Below are 15,504 nucleotides of genomic sequence, written 5' to 3'. Positions count from 1 at the left end.
AATTTGCTTCAAATGCTGAATGACCGTAGGATGGTTGACGTTGAGTTCTTCGGCAACTTCTCATGTGGTTATAAGAGGATCAGCTTCGATGATTGCTCTCAATCGGTCATTGTCAACTTCTGATGGCCAGCCACTATGCTCCTCTTCTTCAAGGTTCTCGTCTCCTTTGAGAAACTTCTTGAATCACCACTGCACTGTACATTTGTTAGCAGTTCCTGGGCCAAATGCGTGGTTGAGATTGCGAGTTGTCTCCACTGCTTTACAACCCATTTTGAACTTGACTAAGAAAATTGCTCGAATTTGCTTTTTGTCTAACATCATTTCCATAGTCTAAAATACATATAAAATAAACAGCAAGTAATCAGTAGCACAAAAACATAAAGCAAGAAAAGTATATTAAAACGATGTATAACATAACCACATTTATTTAAGAATGTATTCCAATATCGAACAGCAAATTTCAACAATGCAAAAACTGCAATTACTTTTGCACCAACCTAATACCACTTTCAGTATTAAAAGGTAAATCAAGAGAGGAAAGCAGGGTCTAAGCAAGGTGCTAAGTACACTTTGCAAAAGAAGGATAAGCAGAACTCTTTAACATCTTCTGGTACAATAAAAATCATAATTCAGTACCTCAAACATCTTTTACACACATTGGGGGGTTTAATTTTTACCCTCTAAAAACTGTTGTGCAAAAGATTAAGAACCAAACCAGGGTGATGATCAATGATACTGACACTAGAAAAATTCATCCCAAAGGCATCTGAAAGATGATCAGGAGTATGAAAGGGGTTTCATAACAGGAATAATTAGACTTGGACTTTTAACAAGAAAAATAGTGACACAAGTACTTCGTGAATTTTTCAGGCAGGACATTTAAAAGAGCAAAAGGAATTATTCTGTGGGAAACACATTCAGAAGTTACTGTTGCCAAGAAAATACAAACTGTACAAAAATACAGTAGGAGAACTCAGAAATTACTTAGTTTGTATCCAGGCCCTACCTGCACGATCTCCAATATAGACATCCCCCAAACCAGTGGTGCCTGAAGTACATCCTCCTTAAGTAATACTACTAGCCATCATTACCAAAAAAAAAACACATTAAAAAAAAAAAAAAAAACAAAAAAACAAAAAAAAAAAACCCACCAAAAAAACCCAAAACACACCACATGATAGACCTGCTAGTAAATCTATCACAGCAATGCACAGGTTCATCGCAACACCTCTCATTTTAGGTCTTAAAAATGAACTTGTAGTATATGATAAACTGGTGTTTTATAAGCTTTCAGGAACAAAAAGCAGCAGAAACTGGAAGGAAGGAAGCAGCTATCATTATAAATTTAGAGTGGCCATTTTTACAAAGGCATTCTATGAATCAAGATGTATTTACTGTCTTCCTGCTTTAGATGGCTTCTGCAAAGTAACTCCCCACCAGACAATAAAAGGATAAATAGGAACTAACCAGCAATTAATATTTTACAATTGATAAAATACTAACGCTACAGGTATGTGCCACTTTCCCTTCCCTCTACCTTGTAATGCATTGGTATCTTTTTAAGCATCTTATACACTGCATCTGTTTAAGTCTCAAATGCCTCCACGACTCTTAAGGCAAAGCCCCTTTACCACGCTCACACCACAGAATCCGGGGATGTTGTCTCAAAGCATCCTGTCCTGTGCTATTTCTTCGGGGCATCTGGATACACCATATGCTTAAATTCCTTGGGTAAGGTAACTTAGCACATACTAAGCAATAAAATGAAGTGATTTTCCAGTCTTGTTACATAAATTCATAGCATCCCAGAGATCAATAATTTTTGTTACACAGTACATCATTTCAACTTTATAGCTTTGTGCTTTTAGTCCCCTCCCCCCCCTTTTTTTTTAAATGTCACAGTAGGGATTAAAAACACGGCCAATTAAGTTTACAGAGGAATCCAAGAACATCCTGAAAGCGTATTAAGGGCCAGGGAAAAGAAATCTTGCTTACCATTCTTTCATTTTGTATCTAGAACTTTCTAGCTTATTTCAGTAAGAAAAAAATGGGAAGCTGATGATTCTTATGGTATCTTTTGTTGAAGAAAATACAAACTAATGAATTATTTCAGGGGTTGCTCCACTTTCATGGTTTTACCTAGTAATCAGTATTTAATTTAGTTTGCAATCTGGAATTTTTAGCTGAGTAATAACAAAAAGCCAGCTTTGTTTTAGATACACGTTCATCGCATTTTGAACTACCATGCTTCTGGGGGTGAGGGGTAGTAAGGACACAAATACATATGATTCAGGGTCTGCCACTGGATACGTCTCAAAGTATCTCATCTACTTCATCAGTTTGTGCCCATCACAACGTAGTCTTTCCAAAACAGATACTTGGCTACCAACTCGCCCTGCACGGCTTGCCAGCAAACTCTTCCTACACAAGCCCCAAGATACACATCTCTGAAGGCTTTCTGTAAGCATAACTTCATCAAGTTAGCAATGCTTTTCAAAAATCTGGACATTTACAACATGTATAAAAACAATTCTAGCCCAAGTGAGAAAACTCTCTTGCAGTTTAGTCTTTCTGACTTACAGTTCCTGAAACATGCCCAGCCATTTCAGCTGGGGACTCCGAGGTCACAACCCCACATATATTCCAAGTGTCACCTTCAGATTTGTTTGTCACGTTGTCAAGTACATGACACTACTCACTGTCCCTCAGCCACATAGACCTGGCCAGCCTATAAGCTCTGACCAGCCACTATCTATTTATATTTTCTCAATTACTTTTTGTGATGCGAATAAAAACATCCTTATTATCTACCAAGATGCTGAAGTCCCAAGTACACAGCATTTTCCATGGCCCAGCTCATACCCAACCAGCTACAACGAGGATTAACTGCATAAATCTCATGGATAGCCCTGCCTGGTCTAGATATTCTCTATGTTGGCAGCCTCTTTCTCCATTTATATTCAGCCTCCCAGCTGATTGCTCTGGCCTAAACCATGCTATTCCAATTGTTTTATATCCCTCATGAAGCTCTTAACACCTCACCTTTAAATATTACAGAAGACACCACGCACACACCTCAAGCAACTTGGCTCTCCCATACACTGCCACATTCTTGTGCAGATCATCTATAACATGTTCCTAAACACAGATACCCAAGTTATTTTCTGAGACTTATGCTCTGTCTCCACTGATGCTCCTCTGTCACAGCATGTTTGATTTAGGCATAAGGAGGTTGCGATTGCTCAGTCAACATGTGAGAACACATTTATCCCTCACTCTAGGAATGACTCAATTTAAACAGTCTGAGAAACTACCAGTATAGTACACAGGGTAAATTAGAAAAATCTTATTTAATGTAAATTCACCTGTCACTTGATCTAGCTTTTATAATAGGCAAAACTGTATTTAGAAAGCAAACATATCAACACATATAATGTATTTAAACTTCAGGTGCAAGTGTCAGCAACTACAGCCAGATTTCATTTTAAAGCAAGAATGCATATAAAACTTCCCAAGGAAAGTCAAGGAGTGGATTATTTACTCTGCTCCATTCAGCATAATATTACCCATTTTTCAGGGGGCCTGCATCACACAAATGACATTGAAATAAAGAAAGCCACCCATCATATTACTGTTCTCTCTACCACTCTTCAGTTCTAGCTGTTTCTGCTACCCATTCCCCTCCATGAAAATGCTCTCCAGCCTTGAACTTGAAAAGCATAGAGCGCTCATGAGGTATGCCAGATGACTCGGCAGTCAGGCTGCCAAAAGCCCTAAGGAGAATCAGGAGGTTTCATGGGACGCAAAATAAGTGTCAGCCCCTAATACCTCAGTTCTGTCCCTACAACTAGATAAATTCAGCTGTGGACAGTCTATGAGAGAATCGTAGGAGCAATAACTCTTGCAGAAAATGAAGTTGGCTTTGAAGAATTATCCTTGCAGTTTCCCAGACATTTTAGGTAGACACCCATTCTTCTAGCATCAATTATATATAAAGAGAAAGGACTGCTTTGCTGACAGAGTACTGAACTCTAAATCAAGACATCAGATTATATTTCTGGCTCTGTCACAACTTCCACTGAGATGCAAAAATCAAGATCTGTCTCTACGTTTCCCATTGTAGAACTACTCAGATTTGATTTATTAATGACAGCAAGGCACTGAGAGATCTCCAAATAGAAAATATTACAAAAGCACCAGATTATGTTTCCTGACCAAATATAATACAGTGGGAAAAAAAAAAAAATCTGTACATCTGCATTTCCTCTTGGATGTTTAATATTTGTTTGCCAAACAGTATAGCCTGGCCATTTGTGTGGCAATTTCAGAGGACAGAGGAAACAAAGTAGAGGTGCAACCCTGGAAAATGTGCTCTCCTGAAGAGCTGAAACTCCAAGACAATCTATCTTTTCCCCCCATATCAGTAAATTGAAAAATCGATGAGTCATGCAGGTTGGAAGGGACCTGTAGAGGTCACCTAGCTCAAGCATTTGAGCAAAACAGTGTCAACTAAACAGGTTTCCCAGTCTTGCCCAGTTGAGCTTTGAATAAAACACAGATATTCAACAGCCTCTGGGCAACCTGTTCCAGTTTTCAATCATCCTCATGGTAAACTATATTTTTCCCCAGAGACTGAGTTGAAATTTCCTGTTCTCCAGTGCCTGTCCTCCTTCCCCCATGCACCTCTGTGAGGAGTCTGGCTCCACGTGCTCTATATCCATCCACTAGGGAGTTGTAGACAACAACAAAAATTCCACTGAGCCTCCTCAAGGTGGAAGAAACCTTGTTCGGCCAGCCTCTCTTTGCAGGTAATATGCCCTAGGTCCCTCCTCACCTTGCTCACTCTCCACTAGACTTGCTCCAGTAGCTGAATTTATTTCTTGAAGTAAGGAGCTCAAAATTTGAGTCACGAAGGTCTCGCAGCTGTGGAATACACTTCCCTTAATCTGCTGGTGACACCCTTGCCAAAACAACCTGGGATGCTGATTGTTTTCTGCACTGCAAGGGTGCACTGCTGACTCACGTTCCAGTTCTTGTCAACTACCACTCCCAGAGCCCTTTCTGCAAAGCTGCTTCCCGGCCCCCAGCCCGTCCTGGTGCGCAGCGTTATTCCATCCCAGGTGCAGGACTCCATGTTTGCCTTCACTGAACTTCACAACGCTCCTGACAAAGCCTGTGAGTACTGCAGCCTGTTCAGATCCCTCTGACTGCTGAAAGTGCAGCTTCCTATTCCACCATCTAAGACATTACTGAAGACAGGATACAGAGTTGGTTCTCGAGGGACACCACTCATAACTGGCCAGCACTTGTACTTTGCAATGTTGACAGCTGTCCTTTGAGTCTAACAGTTTCACCAGTCTCCTATCCACCTTACTGCCTATTTATCCAGTCCAAATTGGTGAGATCTGGATCTAAGGATATGATGCAAGACCCAAGCCTTTGTTAAATCAAGGTAAACAACATCCACAGCTCTCACCAAGTTCACTGAGCCGGTCATCTCCTTATAGGAGGCAAACAGTTTGATCAGGCATGATTCACCCTTGATAAATCCCCAGAGGTGGCTTCCAATCACCTTCTTTTCCACCAGCTACACGGCAATGATTTTGAAGATGATTCACTGCATCACCTCTCTAAGGACTGAAAATCCTCTTCCCTGACCTCCTAAAGCTAGGTTTGACATTCGTGTTTTCCTAGTCATCAGGAACTTCCCACAATCACCATGACCATTCAAAGATGACAGACAGGCCTCACACTGCCATTGGCCAGCTTCCTCACATGCATCCCATCTGATCTCATACTCGTGTATATCCAACTGCCTTAAGTACTTTGTGCTTTCTTCCACTGTTGGCGACGACACAGTCTCACAAAATCTGCAAGTAAGCTTTAAGAGGCCTAAGGAAAATGCTTGTCAGTGAAACCTCTAGGAGAAAAGGTGTGGAGTACCTCAGCCTTTTCTATGTCCTCTTTTCGCAAGGCTCCCTGCCCCACCGAGCAAGGGGCACACATTTTCCTTAGACTTCTCTTCACTACCCATGTACTTAATAAAATTCTTTTTGTTGCCCTTCACATCCCTAATTTCAGTGCCAGGTGAGCTTTGACTTTGCTATCTCCATTCTTGCATGTCTTTATATTCCTCCTCAGCAGCCTGTCCCTAAGCCATCGAGTTCCACACCAAATCACAATCTGTTCACCAAAGAGAGTGATAATCCTGGGCAGCTCAAAACAGAGAACTGAACCAATATGCATATAGTTTAGAACTAAAACAAAAGTAATTAAGAATTCCTGAAAAAGAATATACATAAGTTCGTAAGTTATTCAAGATACTTGTATTAAAATGTAGAGCCTAAATTATTCTAATTATTAATCTAAATTATTATCTTATTCAAGTCTGTATTTAACTCATGGGTAACCCAATTTCCTTCCAAACATGGGCACATACACTTAACATACAGACAAGGTTATACCCTTCCACAGACTGGCAAGTTGCCTCTACCAGTATCTTAGGTCAACTATAGCCAGTTTGAATTTGTTTATTTTGGCCAAAATACAGTTCCTTTTGGTTTCCAATGTCAAAAAACTTTTCAGTTCTTCCTATAGTGTAATACTAACTTTGACTTCATCTTCTTTGACAAAATTGTTCTTCCTGCTAGCCCAACCAAAAAAATACAAACCAACTTTGGAATGCACAGTTTCAAACCACTTGGTGTTTTAGAGTGGTGACAAAAATTACTATGGAAGAGGGTTGAAAAATATGCCTCCATAAACATCTGAAATCACTGCAAACAGCATACTATTCAACAGTGATAGGCTGCATGGAGTAACTTAAGTTTGGATGTATTGACTGATGGTCCCCTCTAAGTAGTCTATTCTAAATTAGCAGCTCACACTATGAACTTATGAAACATATGTGGCAGAAGAGTTAGGACTGAGCCATAAGGCAGGGCAAAGGAATACCTGGAACACTGCAAATATGATGAATCACAATCAAGAAGTTGTACAACACCCTTAAGCATATCATGGCCTTCAGCACGTCTTAGTCTACAATAAGTCTTAGGAATAGAAATTTCTTTAATGGTATGAAACAAAGATTTCTCCTTTCAGTATTTAGACTTTTCACTGACCAGCTAAACAAACCACCTTCTTCTTAAAGAGCAGCTTTTCACAATATAGTCCAAGTACATCTGAAAGCATAAGAAAAAATCCATTAAAAGTATTAAATATCTGCCTACAGTATACTGCAGTATAACTCGGTACGCTTCCAAACAAGATAAGACTGTGCTTGAAAATTCTTCTGAAAAAACTCTGGTTTTGGCCACTGCCATATCTTGCATGAACTCTGTGCTCAGTTAGTAGAGATGCGAATGAGCTTTCTTGCTAATCCACTCCATAAAGCAAGCGTTCAGACTTGGGGGCAGGGCTTACAAAGAAATAAACAGCTTTTAAGCAGTTACCCGTACTTTGATAAAGGCCACAGGTGGTGCTATCTACAGCCAAGCAAAGTCAAAGAAGAATAGAATACCACATTCACGTATTTTTTGTAACGCTTAAGCAAGTTAAAAACAGCACAAAATGGAAGTGAATGGAAAAGATATTGACTTTCTATGGTAATTGTGTTCGCACTTCCTTTTGACTTTTTCTGATGAAGCAGCCATAGAATGTTGTTTTTCTTTTCCTGAGAGAAAGGAAATCACATAACCTTATCAAAAAATGCAGCCAGCTAAAACCCTTCCCTTCCATTCATTTAAATCCCTTTAATAAAATATAAATGCAATTATGCAAACCATTATGAAGTCACCAACCATTACTGTAATTGAGATACACATATAACATATTTAGGGAATTGGACTCGATGCTTATGGATACAGTCCAACTTGAGATATTCTATGATTCTGTGATATATACACATACACATAAAAACACCACACACATGTTGTTATTGTATCAAACTACAGCCATAAAAGGTAATTTAAAAGTGGTTCCTTTGTGAAAGGCCCAACACCTAATTTCATCATCTAACATAACCATTTGAGGAGTTTCAATTCAGGACACATACTTTATTGCTGGTCAGGGTTAGTAACACTGAATTTGACTAAAGTTTACCTGGAGTCTCAATTACTATTAATCACTCGTCCAACTAATTAGTCTGCTCAACAATCAGAGAAATATCTATTGAGCCAGGAGAGAGGAAAGGCTCAGTGTGGCAGGGAAATCCAGATCCTGAGGAGCCATACAGCCTCCAAGGAAGCTGGGCAGCGAACCTTATAAACAACAATCTCTTTATGCCCACTGAAAAGCAAGGATTCAGCTTCCCTTAACAAGCCACACATTTAAAGAAAACGAACCCCTTGTTTCACTCTAGTGTAAGCAGAAGAGAATGGAGAAGATAGTGCAGTAGGATCTAATGGAATTAAACTGAGATTTGAGGGTTAACTGGCAGAAACGTATATATATTCACAGACGAGACTCTGTAAACCACACTATAGTCTACATAATAACCTAGCTTTTTTTTCTCCTCCCCAGCTGCTTCAGGATCTAACCAGTCACCCCAGCTGAGGCCATGGGGTTTTGGAAGGCTTACACAAGTGCTAACATCTGCTTCTATTCCCATCAACGTCAAATTTGTCAGAACATGAAACTGCACCAGAAAAACAATCCCTGTCATAGAAAAATAAACTCTACTTCCATGGATATCCCCTGAAGTACCAAGTGTAGCAGATCTATTACATTTCCAATTCTATTCCAAAATAAAATTTCCTTCCCCCTCCTCAAAAAAAAAAAAAAGAAAAAAATTATAGATATATTTACCTACTATTGTATCTAGCCTATTTCCTGGTAGTGTACTTACATCCTAAAAGTTCTTCATAGTCTGGTTTACCTTTACTGGCCAAACAGTCAGCATAAAGCACAATCATAAAAATTAAGCCTTACTCTAAGTTACAATGTGACAAACTAAGTCACTTTTTGGCAAATCTTTACTATTAAATACTTTTTAATTTCTTAGCAACTTTTACCTTCAGTTTTACTGGTCTCTTTGCTACTGCTATGTTGAGGGTTCAGGTGAACATCCTGATTTATACAGTGAATTAAACAAAACTTATTTTTTAAAACATTTATTAAAAAGTCAAGTCTATTACCCAGCATAAAATCATGGACCAATTAGAATCTTGGAAAAGTTTATGTAGTTTTACTCTAGTTAGCTAACTATGCTTATAGACCAAAGTAGGAAATTTTCATTATTTTTACACAGAGCATATTAAATATAAACACTCGTTTGCTGTAAAGAATGAAATAGATAAGGCACATATTTATAAAGTCACAAAATTATTTTTAAAAAGCATCTTTACCATGAACACTCAAGGCAATATTAATTATTCAGTTGGATAACATAGTTATTCTAGACAGAGTATTCACTAATTGTTGCTTTTTCTCCAGAAAGTGCATTTTGGTTAATAAAAAACCAAAAATTCTCAAGGTTCTTTATCCCTGCAAGTACAGCTTCTCTTTCCTTGGAAGACAAAGAGTTTGCCACAGGAAGATGATATGATCACCAGAGAGGTCACCCAGCAGCAGAAAAATCCCAATTGCTAATTTAGCCAGTAAAGTATCAATAGTTTGTAACAGAAACCTCATATTGAAGCTAATTAAAAACTCCATCTGTAGACACCGTTTTCAAAGACGTTTTAGCACCTTGGGTAAATTCCTCCATCATTATATTTCTTTAAGAAATGCTAAATGTTAACAAGAAGAAAAGCTCTGATGTTGCAATGACACTCCAAATGTTATCATGAAACGTCTGAAAGAACAGTCTAAGCCTTTTTCCATAATTTCCTGTGCATGCCTCCTCCCTCCAACATTGCTGTGACTACTGGTGGATTCAAGTTTATCCACCTCACGTATGTTTACATACCTCAATCGAATGGGCCCAAAATTGTTATTGCTCAGTCTTACCCATGTCTCAACATACTGTGCAACTATAGTTTATTACTGAAGATTCAGGAGATCCAAAAGAATAATATTAATACAACCAGACCTTTCCACTCAGATTTGATCCATGATGAGTGGAGATTACAAACAATATACTGTTATTTACACGGCCTAAAGCCAAAAAGAAGAGGTGTACAAACTTCATGTGGGATAACTACTCAGCTACATCCACCTAATAAAATAATGAATATATTAAATCTTCTGCTTTGCACTTAAAAGCCTTGTAGACTTTTGACAGAAAACACAAACCAAACTGCTTTCCACACTGATGGTAACTGGATGATGATGAATCACAGAGTAGAGGAACAAAAATACTTTAAATAACCAACCAGAAATCTGTCCTCAGTGAGACGCTCTTTAATTCCAATATAAACTGAAGAATCTAAATAAACCTAACATATAATATAATGTTTCCAGTGCAGGGAAACCAAAGCATTTCCCACGTTGACACACATCAGCGAAGTCACTCCCTCGTCACGATCTCTTGATTCTCCAGGAGGCCCCAAGCCGCACTTGGCAAAGCCCCATTTCCCCAGCATGACCGTATCAGCAACAGGGGTCTCCTCCTCCCACCACTCATGTAAATCAGGGTTACACTTCACTTCCACTCCTGTCTGTGTTACATACTGCCCATTGCGACCATGTAATTTTTCCTCAGACAAAGGGGTCGTACACGTTATCAATTTACTTCACAAGATCTTATGAAGTACTCGGGAAAATTATTTAAGTGTGGCATGATGAGCATCATGCTTCCACACGAATCACACTTACACAGTGGCCCTTTCTCACACAAGAACAATCAACTCAAGGAAACTGAATTTTTCTGTTCCTTAATTTACATGCCTCCTCAACGGGGCATATACACAAAGTAGAAACTGCAGTCCAAATCGCTGAAGAGTTGGCCACCACTACTTTTACATACGAACCACACACATCATAAAAAATTACATTCTGTAACCCCACAGAAGAAATAGGCTCTAACCCTGAAACCATAGGGGTTTTTTCACTTGTCTAAGTGAATACTCTGTTCCTATTAACTACAGTGAAAACTGCAGGTACTCCGTATGAACTGTTAGGAAGACTATAAACGGCTTCAGCTTCTCAGTCATAAAGGAAACACAGTGTCTACCACAATGGGCTCCACTGATGGTGTTGAGGCAACCTGGAAGCCTAACTCAACTTTCATTGGAATCCCAACCCCTTGGGCTGCCTCTACTTTAACAAGTTGTCCTGGAAAATAGGATAGTGGTTGGGCAGAGAAATATTCAATGCTAGGACCCCACACTGTTGGGGGTGGGGAGTCACTTCAGACTAGCTCGTCTGCTCCTAGGAACTGCACACTCATTAGCAGCTGGATGTGCTCCTACAGAAAACCTTCCAGTTCACATCTATCCTAAAGGAACTCAGACTCTGTGTCCAAGACCATCTCATGAGGTGAATCGAAATAACCTGGGACTGTGTGTCTCAGAAGAGCTGGTCCTAGGTCTGACAATGGTTTTAAGAAAAAAGAAAGGGAACCATAAGCCTAGGACGCCTAAATGAGAGGATCTAGCCTCCGGATCAAGAAGTAACCACAAGAAAAAGTCCGATTATGGCTTTAATGGCTTATGTAAAATAAACATGATGGTGTCCATACTGGCCCTAGTCCAGTGGCCCTCAGAAATCTACCACCACGGCTGCTCTCAACAGCAGTCCTACTGGGCAGGCCAAAAGAAAGCTCAGGAGCTGTTTCCTCAAACCAAGGCTGAGGTACAGTTAAAATGCATGACATTTCTCTGGGAAGGATTGACATATCTGAACCATCACTTGAACCCTGTTCACAGCCATGAATATGCAAAAGTTGACATAGAACCAGGTATTTAACTCCAGCCCTCCTCCCTTTCTCCACATTATTTAGATCATCTTGATCCAAACCGCAAAAAGACTTATTACTAAATTCAGTATTTGGATGCAACTTAAAATATGTACAGAGTCTGCTCTTCAGAAGAAGCTGAGCACTTACTGCTTGAACACCAATATCTGTTATGCCTTAAACTGTTGAGTCCAAAATTAAAGATATTACAGATCTTTGAATTTTCTGAAATGATGTAAGGCTCTGACATACACCAAACTTGGGGCTCAAGATAAAATATTGAAGAGCATTCCCTTAGGATAGGTATTTTTTTTACAATTGGTAAAACCTGATTGTTAAATGGAAGCAAGTAAAACATAATTGCATGGCCGCTTTCTCAAACGTACATGTTAAAACTTTTTTTTTTTTAATAGAAAACACATTGGACCATTTACCATTTTCGTGGTTCTGCTGAGGATAAACATATGGAGAAAATAAGCTACTCTGTAGATCTTATTTCACTCCAGTGTCTGTGCTTTTATTCCCCTTGTCACAGCCAAGTTGAGAATGTCCTCTTTCATGATATTGAGCAGAAAGTTCACAGATCTCAAGGCAGCAAAGCAGGAAGTTCTCAGTTTGAAGGATTCCCCCTCTTCAGCGGGACAGGGAAGAGAAAAGTTTGAGGGGGCTACTGTGAAATCTTTTGCAAACTTAAGCAGCCGATTTAGACATATTTATCTCAACAGGGTCCTAAAGGGATGCTACCACAACCACGCACACATGAAACCCTGCCAGCATTTCTGTAATAATTTGTCACTTTGGTTTTTTGAAAGAGTGAAAACTCCTGCCTTTCTGATTAGAGTATTACCTAGCACAAATAATCCTACCAACAGTGACGGACAGTTGTAGAAAGATGCTAGAACTGCTGCAACCCAGCTTTCAACAGAAGGCGCTACCTTCCCAGCTGACCCTGCATCACAAGACAGGAGGGAATGCCACATGTGGCTTTAATGCCAAGCAGCTGCTGCACTCCAGCACCCTCTCCGGCCTCCGCCTCACCCCCCGCACCGCTCTGCTTCAAGGACTATCCCAAGGAATGGGCTGCGGCGCCCTGCCATGAACACAAGCCCCCGCACCCCCGGCAGACCTGAACCCAAACACACTACACCCCTTCAGCCTCCGTGCCCCGACAAGCGAGAGCAGGCTCTCCCAGGAGGGCACCTGGGCTGGGGGAACACACGACTCCTCTCCCCAGCCATCTCAAAACCTGTTCCTCTCCCTCCCTTTCAAGCGGCCGCCCCGCAGAGCCGGGGGCGGACAAGCCTCTCCCGGCGGCGAGTCCCGCCGCAGCCCGCCCGCTCCCCGCCGTGGGCGCCGCCTTTCCCGGGGGCGAGGCGAGGCCCCCTCTCCGCTCCGCTCACCGACACCAGGAACTCCAGCGTTCCCACGTAGTCCCGCTCGGTCTTGAGCAGCTCGCTGAGGACGCAGACGCGCAGGCGAAGCTGCTTCTCCAAGTCCTTCCCGCTTTCCCCCTTGCCTTCCCCTTTGCTTTCCTCGGTCATGGTGCAGCGATGGGGAGCGGTGCTCCCAGCCCGGCGCCTTTCCCGGCTGCAGGCAGCGCTGCCCGAACGCCCCGGCACTGCGCTGCGGACAACAAAAGACCCCGCTAAGTTACATAGCGGGGCCGGGCTGCGGCCGGTCCCCAGTGGCGCAGCAGCCTCAGCCCCTTCTCACCCAGCTCCGGCAGCGGCCCGAGGTCCGGAGGCGAGGAGACAGCCCTGTCCGTGCTGCCTTCCCGTCAGGAAGGGGACACAGCCCGAAGGAAACGAGCGGTCACTGGTTCCCAGCTCGCCCTGTTAGCGGAGAGGTTGGAAAGCCTCCGCGGCAGCACAGGCTTGGACATTAATCAAAAGCTTTGTATCCATGTGACTCCAACCCCTTCCCCCCCTTCGCTAAATCTCAGGAAAAAGGAAAGGAAACAACTTCAGGGAGGATTGCGTGCCAGCAGCTGCCTGTTTCACACACAAGCTGCGAGCTCCAGTTTGAGGCTAATTGGAGACCTCCAACAACAGAGCACAAGAATTATAAAAATGTCCCAGCAAGTTGGCTGGCCAGGGAATCAGCAGTTGTGTTTGTTTAATCATCAGCACAAGAGCCGTTTCAACCACTCTTTCCACACCTTCCCACGAGATGTATATTACAATGTATATCGTAACCGATGTGTATTTACAAACACGTGCTTTGATACTCTTCCGAACAAACACACAGAGCTAAGCAGGTACAAAAAGTACACTTTACAACAGATACAGGAAAGTTCTTCTGAGATGGAAGGAGTGTTTGTTTATTGAAACAAAGTGCTGTAAAATCCTCAGGTTATACTGTTTTCCTGTCTGCATTGGAAGTTTAGATTTGCATGACACATTAAAGGAGTAAAAAGTAACTCAATACCCTTTTCAAACAGTTGGCAAAAAGGTATATCGCTACTTTATACAAGAGGAACCGATTTCTTGAAGACTCAAATACATCAGGGCACTTCCACGTGTATTTTGAGACCACTGTTGAAAGCTGAAGGTTTCTCTGGCCAGCTCTTCAATCCATGACTGGAAAGAAAATCCGGATCTTCAAGATGCCATATCAAAGTATCTTTCTAAACCTGCAACATCCTAAGGAAGAGGAATAAAATGAAAACCAGAGTGTAAAACTCTTCTACAGCGACAGTACAAGGTGAGGCAGTGAGAAGAGTCCTTACTGGGAAAGAATAAGCAGAGATATTCATGTTCTGATAACTAGACATCTAGCTATTTGCCTCAGACATCTTTTGGGAAATAGAGAATACAGCTCCCACAAGATGCTTCTCAAAGAGCAGAAATAGAAAAGGCTGTTTCTTTGAATGTGTCCTACTTACCTGCATCCTCGCGTTCCTAAGCACACACAGCTCCCCTGCATGAACCCTAGTCAAGAAGCAGCAGTTGCTGGGACTGGCCACCACAGTTCAGTCATTGAAGCTTGTTTCCTTAGGAGGCCTGTCTAAAATAGACAGCATGCCTGATGATGAGCTCAAAACATTTTCACCCTCTCAGGTGGGCTTCACCAGTGAGGCACACAGAACCAAAGTCCCAAAGCTCTGTGGCATCTGCCCTGACCTTATGGAGGAGATTAAGTGCTTCACACTTGCTTGCACTAGCACCAAGAAGACTGATGCTGTGGTGGAAAGGAAAAGAAAAAGAGTGATCCACTGAACCCCATGCTGAAGTTTTCTCAAGTGATAACCAGCAAAAGGACCTGAAACCACTGGAGTAGAACACCACACTCTTGCTTTCTCACTCCTGAATTCATGTGGGTGCCCCTTCTCAGGCAGTCATAGCCAGATGCCTCAAACTAGTTTAATCTCCTGTCAGCAAGCACCCTCTTTCTTTTAGGTGAGGAGAAATAAGGGACCGCTACAGTTTCTGATTTTGTGCATTCCCCTTTTCTCTTGGCTTCAACCACGTGCCATTAGTTGTTACAACCCACGTGCACACTCACAGACCAAGGTGAAGGCTGAAAGAGGCAGGACCAGCAGTTTACTGTCTTTTTCTTCCCCATCACCTATAGCAGTAAGAATCCCTTCATGTTTGTCATCTCATTGCCAGGAGACCTTAAAGCCAAACTGATCCTTGTCCCAGTTTACACTCCTGCTGCCCTCACAC

General features: G+C 41.6%; 1 protein-coding gene across 4 annotated transcripts in view; it reads right to left on the bottom strand.

The window, feature by feature from the left end:
* PREX2 (phosphatidylinositol-3,4,5-trisphosphate dependent Rac exchange factor 2) overlaps window positions 1-13,694 on the bottom strand; it is a 178,194-nt gene extending 164,500 nt beyond the window's left edge. For 3 of the 4 annotated variants that reach the window (XM_065627409.1, XM_065627410.1, XM_065627411.1), the window contains exons 1-2: window positions 13,550-13,694; window positions 13,237-13,459 (exon numbers count right to left, since the gene is read on the bottom strand). In XM_065627409.1, coding sequence (XP_065483481.1) covers window positions 13,237-13,377 — 141 coding nt within the window. In that variant the 5' untranslated portion in view covers window positions 13,378-13,459; window positions 13,550-13,694. Of the gene's footprint in view, window positions 1-13,236; window positions 13,477-13,549 lie in introns of those variants that run through there. The other variant, XM_065627408.1, reaches the window with a different exon arrangement.
* Between the last annotated feature and the right edge of the window lie 1,810 nt (window positions 13,695-15,504).

The sequence above is a fragment of the Caloenas nicobarica genome, chromosome 2, assembly GCF_036013445.1.
Source record: "Caloenas nicobarica isolate bCalNic1 chromosome 2, bCalNic1.hap1, whole genome shotgun sequence".
Classification (NCBI taxonomy): Eukaryota; Metazoa; Chordata; class Aves; order Columbiformes; family Columbidae; genus Caloenas; species Caloenas nicobarica.
The sequence above is the reverse complement of the archived record's forward strand: the minus strand, read 5'-3'. Positions and strand labels throughout refer to the sequence as shown.